This window comes from Amblyraja radiata, chromosome 21, assembly GCF_010909765.2.
Source record: "Amblyraja radiata isolate CabotCenter1 chromosome 21, sAmbRad1.1.pri, whole genome shotgun sequence".
Lineage (NCBI taxonomy): Eukaryota > Metazoa > Chordata > Chondrichthyes > Rajiformes > Rajidae > Amblyraja > Amblyraja radiata.
The window spans coordinates 25,400,550-25,412,235 of NC_045976.1; the positions used below are offsets into that span (position 1 = coordinate 25,400,550).

An 11,686-nucleotide genomic window follows, 5' to 3' on the forward strand; every position below is an offset into this window, starting at 1 on the left:
ACTCACTACTCAATATTGATGTCAAGAGACTGACAGGAAACCTTTCCTGAACTCCATGAAACATCAAGTGGTACAACACAAAACAGCCAAGCTTTCTGTGCTACACTAATGTTCAGCTGGTCCAATGGGTGCAAATGGCAGCCAACCAGTCCCAGGATTTTGGGAAGAAATTCTGAAGAATTGGCCAACCTGCCAGTTGGCTTCCAGTTCCCTGAAACCTGTTGAAACTTCCTGCTTTGGTCTTTTATTGCCCGTTTAGTAGCCTTCAAGCAACAATCTTTAGCCTACTGAGTACCTGGACTGACAACACAATGAACACTTCAGGCCACTTTTTTTTTTTAGGCCACTTTGCACAATAAAACAGAGCCTGAGGTTGGAAAGGTGCATGTGCTTTTATAGGGAGGCTGTAAATGTTAATGGGTCGTTAATTAAGACCCACCCCCATACCCTACTTCAAGCTGCACCCACCACTAACCAGCTCTTAGCTGAGAAATGGATGCCCTCTATGATTAGGCAAGACGCCCTATTGTTACAAAGGATTGAACAGCAACTGGCAGCTGTACACATGCATTACCATGTTTTAGAAGGAGAGGGTACACAAAAATGCTGGAGAAACTCAGCGGGTGCAGCAGCATCTATGGAGTGAAGGAGAGTATATGTGTATGAGTATTTTAGAAGGAGAGTATATGTGGGTTGGCAGTCACAGCTGTTCCTTTGCCACGCCCTCCTTGGTCCTAAGACGTGTGAACAAATGTCTCAGAGTGTAGCGCTGACACATTCTTCATCTGTGAGGCACTTCTCTGACGTGCTGCAATGTGGGGGCAACAGTAGCCATAGATTCTACGAGTAATCCCTCAGCCTTCACTTCCACAAAGTCACTGCGCTTTAGCCCATTATCCCTTCAACTCCTTCTACGCCGCCTTTCTCCCATAAAATCAGCTCTGAGAATCTCATTCCTTTCCCTGACATTCCCACTTCCTAAACACTTTCCTAAACCACAAGTCTTGTGTGTCAGACAAAATTTAGATATGGGAATTAATTATGGGCGAATTTCAGTAACCCAAACATCTGTAACACCAGCATTGTGCAATTATAGTGCCTACGACACTGGAACCAAGTCAAACAGCAACATACACAATATGCCATGCCTCACACTGAGTTCTACTATCAGGGGAATTTAACCTGCAGAGTTATGGTGGGCTCCTTAGTCACAGTTAGTGAAGTATAAGCCGAGCGAAGGTTTCCCCACTCCATTTCCTAGTCCACGGATCAGTTGATGTGGGGAATAGAGTAAGATGATTTATAGATGTAAATAGAATAAATGTGAAACAGAAAAAAATAGTTGGGGAAACGTAAAAGTATAAATGTAGTAAATTGAAATGTTGAATATATTACCTTAACAATTCTTGGGTATTTAATTGCTTGTTCCAGTTATTTTTTATTCCAGCCACATGACCAATTCCAACAACCCCAACCACGACCGATGGTATAATCTGCTGGGGATCAGCTGTGATAGGAATGAAAAGTCAATCATTGTCCTTTTGATGAGGATGGATGAAGCACAGGCACTCTACAATGTCTTGAATTTACAAGAATGAAATGTGTCTCATCGAAAAGTACAAACATCTTTGAGAGCTTGTCAGCATAGATGTGGAGTTGGCGACACAAGAAACCGCAGATGCTGGAATCTTGCACAGAACACAGCATGCTGGAGTAACTCAGTGGGTCTGGCAGCATTCCTGGAGGACATGGATAGGCGATGTTTCGGACAGGAACCCTTCCTGAGACTGGACCCGACCCGAAACGTTGTCTATCCATGTCCTCTGGAGATGCTGCTTGACCCCATTGACTCTTACCTTTGTCTTCCAGATCTCCAGGTCAGGAATCAATACTAAATTGAATAGGGACTTTGACATTTGTGTTAGAAGTGGAGTTGATGTTCTTCCTGGCGGAGGTAGGTAAAATCAGCGGATACAATTCCAAAATAAGGGGCGGGCTCTCCAAAAGATAAGAAGAGATCTTTCGTCCTGAGGGTGGAGACTCAATGGGCCGAGGGGCCTGTGTCCACAATGTATCTCTAAACTTCCTCCAGTAGCTCATGCCATATACTCACCACCCACTGTGTGAAAAGATTGTCCCTCAGGTTCCTATTAAATCTTTTCCCTCTCACCTTAAACCTGTCCCCTCTAGTTCTTGATTCTGCTATCCTGGGAAAATACACCCTATCTATTCCGCTCATGATTTTATACACCTCTACAAGACTACCCTTCAGCCTCCTGCAGTCCAAGGAATAAAGTCCTCGCCTGCACAACCTCCAAGTTCTAGGAACATCCTGATAAACCTCTACACTCTTTCCAGCTTAATGGCTTCTTTCCTAAGATTCTAATTCATTGTCCATACATATCCATGCAACCCACTGATTTAATATTTTAATTCCATTGAACCTTAACGTAACAGCTCATACACTTACATGGTGAGATTTCAGGTAGTACTATAGGTTTTGCTACATTCTTCAATGACTGGGTTAGGTAGATGTCCCGTTTAGATACAAAAACGTGATACAACTCAGGAGTCAACCTCTTCATCAGTTTGTGGGTCTGATCCAACACATCCTTCTCCTTTATCTGCTCCATCATCTTACTTCTTACTAAAACACAAATTAATTGATAGCCTGAGATAGCCTGACAGAATTCATTAATTCATACCCAAAACAAATTTAGTGCAGATTAGTAGAAAACTATTCCAATAATTTCTCGATGAGTCAGTCAGAATGGAGGAGTTCTAATTATGCTGTATGGGGGGTTGCAGTTTGTACATTTGGTATATAATTATCATCTGAGATGCTTAGCTGAAATGAATGGAACTTTTGAAAGACAATGTAAGGTCAAAGAAACTGTACCCCAACCAGGGGCAGTTGGTTAGTTAAGGGATGTGGGTGTAGGGGGAATTTGCCAGCTATTTAAATGTTTGAAACAGTGGAAATCATATCAATAAGAAATTAAAGTCTATATAGTTTGAAAACATTATTTGTTCCTTCATCGAAGATAGACACATAAAGCTTGAGTGAAGGAATGGGTGACGTTTCGGGTCGAGACCCTTCTTCAGACTCTGGTTCTTCAGCTTTTTGTGTCTATCTTCAGTTTAAACCGGCATCTGCAGTTCCTTCCAACACATTTGTTCCTTCATCACTGGGTCAATATCTTAAGAGTTCCCACCACCTTCAGCCAAGGAGTGGCAACAATTTTAGAAAACCATTTACAGAGGATTCGAGCGCTGTGCAGTAAATGCAGCCTCATCAGCGTTATTCAACACCCATCAGCAAGTTCAAAAATAGTTGAAACTAAGAACTGCAGATGCTAGTTAGTACACAAAAGGGCACAGAGTGCTGGAGTAACTCAGCAGGTCCGGTGACCCTTCAGGTTGGGTCCTGAAATGCTGTCTATACATGTTCTCCAGAGATACTGCCTGACCTACTGAATTACTCCAGCACTTTGTGTCGTTCAAAAATAGTTGCTTTGTTTTTAATTGTAAAACTTTGCAGGGCATTTCAGTCACCTCTGCACCTTCCCTGAGGAAGGATGTGCTGGCTCTGGAGAGGATCCAGAGGAGGTTTACAAGAATGATTCCAGGAATGAGTGGGTTAGCATAAGATGAGCACTTGGAAGCACTGGGTGTCTACTCGCTGAAGTTTAGAAGGTTGAGGGGGGGGACCATTGAAACTTACAGAATAATGAAAGGCATAGATAGAGTGGATGTGGAAAGGATGTTTCCACTGGTGGGAGAGTCTAGGACCAGAGGTCATAGCCTCAGAATTAAAGGGCGCTCTTTTAGAAAGGAGGTGAGAAGGAACTTCTTTAGTCAGAGGGTAGTTAATCTGTGGAACTCATTGCCACGGAGGACTGTGGAGGCCAAGTCAGTGGATATTTTTTAGGCAGAGATAGACAAATTCTTGATTAGAACGGGTGTCAAGGGTTATGGGGAGAAGACAGGAAAATCGGATCAGGAGGCAGAGATCAGCCATGATTGAATGGCGGAGTCGACTCGTTGGGCCGAATGGCCTAACTCTACTACTATAACTTGTGAACCACGTCAGCACACATTTTTGTATGAATCTTGTGTTACTTCAGTGGCACTGCCCAACAAGAATAAACAACAAGTAATGTAATCCAGGACATGGCTAACATCCATTCCATTGTCACAGTCAACTCCCCATTACACTGCTGTGAAATTGTATGTCTCCTCTGTGTACGAAGCCTTGTTTAAGGAATAAATCAAGTTCTTATGACTTACTGTACTGGAAATATTACCTGCTGCAGTAGACATGGATGAATCTCATGGCACTGACACAGCATGTGTGCTGACAAACAGTGAGATTTCAGGAGCCACACATTTAATTTTACATTCTGCACTACAGTTATAGTGCTGTTGTCTCAGCTGAAGCCATTTCTACTCAGATGCATAAAAGATATACTGCAGAACTAAAGAAATGAACTATTTCAAAACAAATCTATTTGTGCCTTTAAGCTGAGATCCATGCCACCACATACAGTAAATGATCAATCATGTGTCCCTTCCATTATCCATCAAATTATCTCAACAAAAAAAAAGTCTGGTTAATAAATAATTAAGGTTACACAAAATTATTGCTGTGTAACAACGACTCGCTAAATTGTGAGCTTCATTCATAATCATGAATATAAACAGTTATTTTGCTTAATTTAAGGGCCACATATACAAGGTGTACACAGGAATCAAAATACTTAGTAAAATATAAGTAAACAATATATGTACAGAATATTACATAGATAGACCTATGTAAATCCAAGTCTGCCATGGGCAAAACAGCTTTAGATTCCTGTTTTTACATTCTTAAAATTATGTCATTCCATTTATCGAGGTTAGGATCCCCTAGAAATATGTAATAGTATTACTCACGACTGCACAGCCACAAATCCTTAGTTTTCTGCCTGGACAAATAACACCAGCACACTAATCACTCCGTGTCTCTGAGGTAGAGAGAAGCAGACTAAATGGAACTGAAAATAACTCATCCAACTTTGGTACATCTCCTTTCTCAAGTTCTTTCAGTTTCAGTGCCTTCTCTTTCTTTTCCAGTGGACCTGGCCCGCTCTTTGACTAATTTAGAAACTGGCATTGCATGTTGTTAGATCATCATGTTCTTATATTGATAGAAATATGAGCTGCGGAGTTGGTGTTTCCCTGTGAACGCTGTGGGCAAATGAAACACATGCGTTTATTTTTCATGTAAACTATCCTATTAAGATCTCTATCCTATCCTAAAGAAATCCACCATTCTACAAGAGAATGACTGTGTTGAAATAACACTGCATACTCAGGTGGAAGTAAAAGATCCTTGATAAAGTGCAGGGGTTCGTTGTTCCCTGACAAATTGTCTGCTCATTATTAGTTTACCATGTGCTGCACTAAAGTTGCATTCTAATGATTGTAGCTATAGACAATATACAATAGACAATAGGTGCAGGAGTAGGCCATTCAGCCCTTTGAGCCAGCACCGCCATTCAATTTAATCATGGCTGATCATCCCCAATCAGTAACCAGTTCCTGCCTTCTCCCCATATAGTTCCTATATAACTGGATATCACGCAACAACAAAAGCCCAGGAATGCAGATTACAAAAAGTGCTGAACATGTCTCAGTCCATCACAGATACTGACCTCCACACTATCAAAGGGATAGACAGGAGTCTTATCTGATTTTTTTGTAATTAGCCTGGTTTTGACTTGTGCCATATTTATAAAACTTCCCTTAAACATGTGACCACGTTGCTTGAAAATAATGCTTAAGTTCAAAAGGGAATTTAAAAAATATGTTATGGTTTCTGGGAAACTCCATTTGGAAATCCCCCCCTCTGGCACATATCTGAAAGTAAGGGAAAATAATCAAAGTTCATACTATCTTGTTGCTTGGCTCATTGGCCTGAATTTCACAGAGAATTGTTAATAGCTTTTGGTGGAACTGCTGGCATTTCTCCTCTTACAGTAAGTGTTGGGAATGAAAGGACCCCCATGCAAACACAGATACTTTGAACCTCCTGATTGGTATCTGGGGGATTTTGATAAAAAAGTAATGGTTCTGGCACTTGGTAAGACCTGTCTAGATATTTAACGTGGATGGGTATTTGGGGGATTTTGCTAACAATGTTCTCATTCCTGGACTTCACAAGGCGCGTACAGAAATCTAATGTAAATCTGCATTCCAAATTAGACAGCACGAGTCGGGGTTGTTCATGAACTCTATGGGAGGCGTTAAGTGGCCCACCTCACAAAATGTAACAGCAAGGTAATGCAATAAAAAAATTGTGTACTCCTTATGGAATAATATGTGTTAGAGAACCATCAAAGATTGTGGATGAAGCAGTAAAGGAAATGTTGGGTTGTTAGCAAGGGTGGTAATTACTCAGGGCATGGGATGCATGGAGGCAGCTGGGAGAGCTGCTGCCTCGTGGCTCCAGAAATCTGGATTCGATCCTGTGTGGGGTTTACACGTTCTCCCCGCGACCGCGAGAGTTTCCTCTGGTTCTGGTTTCCTCCCACATCACAAAGACTTGCGGTTGTAGGTGGCCCCGCCAAACTTGTGGACGATTAGATTGGGAAACGTCAGCGGCCGCTTTGGAACCGTTGACAAATCTTAAGAAAATAGACACAAAACGCTGGAGTAACTCAGCGGGACAAGCAGCATCTATAGAGAGAAGGAATGGGTGACAGACTGACTGAAGAAGAGTCTCGACCCGAAACGTCACCCATTCCTTCTCTCCAGAGATGCTGCCTGTCCCGCTGAGTTACTCCAGCATGGTGTGTCTATCTTCGATTTAAACCAGCATCCTTCCTACACACATCTCAAGAAAATCTGAGTCCAAGTTCCAAACAATTTTTTTATAATTTTTTTTCGAAAAAAAACAATAAAGTCAAGCCAAGTCAAGTCGTCGAGTTTATTATCATATGCACTATCGTGGTGAAGTACAGGTATGAGGGGAATGTTGCATGTAGCACCATCACAGGTACATAGACTCAGACAGCACACAAAATATACAATAAATTCTATAGTCCAATGAAAAGAAAAAGTCTGCAAAAAAGGGACATAATGCAAAAAATACACAATGAGGAATACATAATCACGATATACCACTGATGAATTATTTAATAGGATCCAGTGGATTCTTAGTACTGGTTGGTGCATGATCCACTCACGTAGGCGTCGTTAATAGAATGGTTGGTGGGAGGGAACGGAATCCAGAGAGTTGTGGTCGCATTTGGATCCATACTGCAACGGAAACTTGGATAAATAGGTAAAACGATCAAAATAACTCGTATTGAATCTGCAATAAAGCACAGGAATGTAGTCTCTTTATTCATTTTACGATGGGAGTATGGGCATTGTCATAAAGTTTTCTGCTGAAGTCTGAAGAAGGGTTTCGGCCCGAAACGTTATCTATTTCCTTCGCTCCATAGATGCTGCTGCACCCGCTGAGTTTCTCCAGCATTTACGTGCACCTTCGATTTTCAAGCATCTGCAGTTCCTTCTTAAACACGTTTTCTGCTCTCGGAGTTACTTTGATGAATTTGGTTATTTACATTCTAATCCCCCATTGCACCATGAAACATCTGAGGACTTTAAAGGCGCTATATAAATGCAATTTGCGCTTTTTAAACCAATATACTTCAGACAATTAACCCTGGAAGGTGTTATAATTTTAAAGTCCTTCTAATATTTTTTGTTTTGTTTAATATATTGTCTGTAATGCTTAACCTTTCATTTGCATGGCCCTTGAATCTCCGGGATATTTCGCTTTGTGCCGATCAGCTACCTATGTCTACGCATTTTGAAAATCATTTTTAAAACAATCTATTTTCACAAAAAGTCTGTCTACTTTGAAGACCTCAAGGTTATCAAGGTATGTCTACTTTGAAGAAGTCTTCCGCCTCTCACCGACTTTTCGTTTTAACAAAAGGTGGGATTATCTGTCCTTTCTAACGCGAGCCCAAAAACATAGTTTGTCGTACTCTTTGTACTTAATGCAACGCGGTAAAAACCTAACAGGTTAATTTTATATTTTAATATTCCCTTCATTCCTGAAAAGGGAATAATATTAGGCATTCTAATTTAAACTCTCTCTTGATTGATTCGCATTTAAATTGCTAATCATCTAAAACTTGGCAAAACAATCCGGTTGCATCATACGGTATTTTTTTACAAGACTGGTGTTTGTTTGGGGGATTTTGTTTTCTTCCCCCACTGGTGATGTTTGGGAATGTCCAGTGTCCAAATTCAGAGCGGGGCAGTTCTGTCCTCCTGGAACTCGGCTCTGGGGATTCTTGAAGCCAACAAACACGCCAACACAATTCCAACCACTTGCACCACAGCCAACCCTAGCGCCCCGACGGCAATGTAAAACAGGTTGTCGTTCACGAAATTGTAGATTTTCTTGAAGCAGCCTTCCTTGTAAATGCCCTGGGCACCTGGAATGACCGGATTGTTCTCGCATCCCCTCCGCACCGTACAGCAGCTCAAAGGGACCGAACCATTCCCCATTTGCTGTTCAGACCAGGGAGAGAGAACCCAGTCCTTGTAGCTTTCCACCCCACAGCAGTCCAGGGTACGCTGAATGTCGTCGATAGCGTCGGCCTTCTCCTCGTCTTCTCCGTAGACCTGGATGGTCTCACCCAAGCCATTGCGAAAGCCCTCGGCTATATCCTTACGGTAGAACAAGGCAGAGAAGCCGGCGGACAGTCCCCCGATGAGGAGCGCCATCTGAAACACCCCGTAAGTCCTAAGAAGGCATTTGTGTTCCGTGGCAGCGCTGAAGCATCCGAGGAAGCCCCAGAGAATGACGGCGGCTCCCATGGCGAGAAGGATGTGGGGGGTGTTGGGGTAGTCATTGGTGGACAACTCCAAATAGCTGCCGAGTGAGATCTTCGCCCAGATACCAATGGTGAACACGGTTAGACCGGCCGTCCAGAAGACGAAGCTAAAAGCCATCAAGGTCAGTTTGAGCAAAGCCATTGTGCCTTTACTGGTCCTCGCTGGCTGCCATGTACAAGAATGTAAGCCCAACACTTTGTGGCTGCAATTAGCGTGAGAAGACTCCGAGGCAAGAGATTCCTCCCGTGGTCGACCCGATTGCTCTTGACAAGCGTGGCCCTGGGAAACATCACATTGCACCGCCTCGCAGACGCTAATGGCATCGCTGTAAGCAGGGAGCTCGCATTTCCTCAGCCCAGCTATGGAGCTCCTATCGACCTGCTGCCCGGGATAAGCTTGGGCTGTCCCACTGGGTATTCGCTGAGAGGGCATCCTCTTCCCCTGTCTGTCGCTCACCACTTCCAGCGAGTCCTGCCTTCCAGACAATAGGTTCATCCTTGGAAGATCCTCAAATGGTAATTCGTTTGTCATGGTTTTATGTTTTATAGGCTGCTGTTAATATTGTAAACTCTTAACATGAAGGATGACCGATAGGAAATGGCGCGGAAAATAGCACAATTTAAGGCGATGGTTGTTCAGGTCAACCAGAAGCCACTTGACATTTATAAATACAGAGGAGATGAACAGGGATTTCACGAACACCACACGCATACAAAATCAATTTGCTAATTAAACCGACTTCAATTTGGAAATTAAACTTCTCCAGGACTACAATTTATGATGAATCTGTATTTATCCTATATTTTTCCTTTCTTGCATAAACTGGAAATATTAATTTCAAAAACAAACCATATTGCACCTTATCAATCGATCTGAAGAAGGGTCCCGACCCGAAATGTCACCTATCCATGTTCTCCAGAAATGTTGGCTGGCCAGCTGAGTTATTCCAGCATTTTGGGTCTTTTTTTTGTGAACCAGCATCTGCAGGTCATTGGTTCTGCACCTTAACGTACAGGTAGTTCTGCATAGTTGTTATGTTACATTTAGCCTGCTGCGGGAAAAGCAAACGGCAAGATTTCACAGCATCGCCCCCTTCCATATTAAAAAATTACAGCCCGCCATATAAATCAAAGAACACTTCAAGTTGAAAAGTGGTCGCTAAACACTTCTATTTTGGGTCCAGCTATCGGTGGATATACACCAGTTACAGTGAAATGAATGACGACTCGCTGTAAGCAGCAGCAGTTCTTGTATCTTTATTGACTGCGGGCCACAGAGGATTGCACATTACTTTGATTAATACATTCCCCGAGAGTTCCGCATTGTGAGTTTTCTGAATAGATGCGGCGGCTGCAGAAGCAAGATAAACATAGCAGTCGTGTGAATTTAAAGCAAGGATCTTCAAACGTAACCCTCCTCCTTCGCCCTGCCATTACTTAAACACGTGTGAACTATTCCGTGTGCTTTATCCTAATGCGGTTTATCTGCATCTAAACATTAAAATATTCTTGTGACTTACTTATCCACTGGTCATATCAAATAGCACATACGCTGTCCCATGTGAATGGTGATAATGATATATTGATGGTTTCTATTTCCAGTATCCGACCTGTGACCGTAACTTACGTTTTATTTTAAATTCCCTTTCCTGGACAAATAATATCCATGTCCCATTTAACGTAAAGCTCATTCATTTACTTCTCACTTCTTAAATACGTGCATCCCTTTTTCTGTTGCCTTGTCGAGAAAAGGACACAACGTGCCGGTGTTCTCTAAAGAACATGGAAAGGTGACGCTTCGGGTTTTCAGACAGAAGGGTCCCGACCAAAATGGTAATCTCGCCATGTTCACCAGAGATGCTGCCTGAGCCGCTGTGTTACTCCACCACTCTTTGCCCTTTTGTGTAAACTAGCACCTGCAGTTTCTTGTTTCCACATGTTAATGTGTAGAGATGTGTAGGAAGGAACTGCAGATGCTGGTTTAAAACAAAGATAGACACAAAATGCTGCAGTAACTCAACTGGTCTCCATCTTTGAATACCCCGTGTTACTCAATCGCCAGTAATGATCTCACTTCCCATTCATGTTTTGTTTTCTGGTGTGCCCTTTATTGGTTCCCAACTTCCGTTCATCTGCCCCCTCCCTCTGTAACATACCTCTAAGTTGTTATATTAAGTTCTACACAAACGCAGAAAGCATTCACTTCTACATCACTTCTCGATCTGTCATTTTGTCCGATTGAGATACAGACCTCAAAGGTGGAACAGGCGGAGGATGATGGCTGACTTTAGTGGAGCGTCACAACGGCTGGGAAGGCGGATGAAGGCTGCAGCAGAAAAGGGTCCCAAGTCGTCTTGGATTCCATGCCAATGGATCCTGACCCAGATCTGTCAAGGACCGTGTGGTGGCTGTCTGTGCACCAGTCTCCTCACGTTAAACAAAGTCACGCAAAGGCATCTTCCATGAGTGGACAGTCATACTCGTTTCCAGTGACCTCCGATGATACAGAGCTAGAAGAGGAAAAATGTACTCCTGAACTGAGGCTGATCCAGGTGGTTCTCATCCACCCAATGAAATCGGATCGGAAATGAAGTTACCTAAAATCGGATAATTTAATGCTCCCCCCCTCCCCCCTTTCCTTTGCTCCATTTGGATTTGCACTCATTTCTCATCCTCCTCCCTCTGTCACCTTCCATGTATATTCCTTCCTCTGGTTTCACAAATTTCACCTCTTCTGTCTTTATCTCCCTATCTCAATTTTTTTGTCTTTTTATCTCTGGCCTTTG

At 42.7% G+C, this 11,686-nt stretch overlaps 1 protein-coding gene across 1 annotated transcript; it reads right to left on the minus strand.

The window, feature by feature from the left end:
- Positions 1-7,553: 7,553 nt before the first annotated feature.
- LOC116985200 (tetraspanin-7-like) lies at positions 7,554-10,569 on the minus strand. Its single transcript, XM_033039783.1, has one exon. The coding sequence runs from the start codon at positions 9,430-9,432 to the stop codon at positions 8,308-8,310; it is 1,125 nt and encodes a 374-aa protein (XP_032895674.1). The 5' UTR covers positions 9,433-10,569; the 3' UTR covers positions 7,554-8,307.
- Between the last annotated feature and the right edge of the window lie 1,117 nt (positions 10,570-11,686).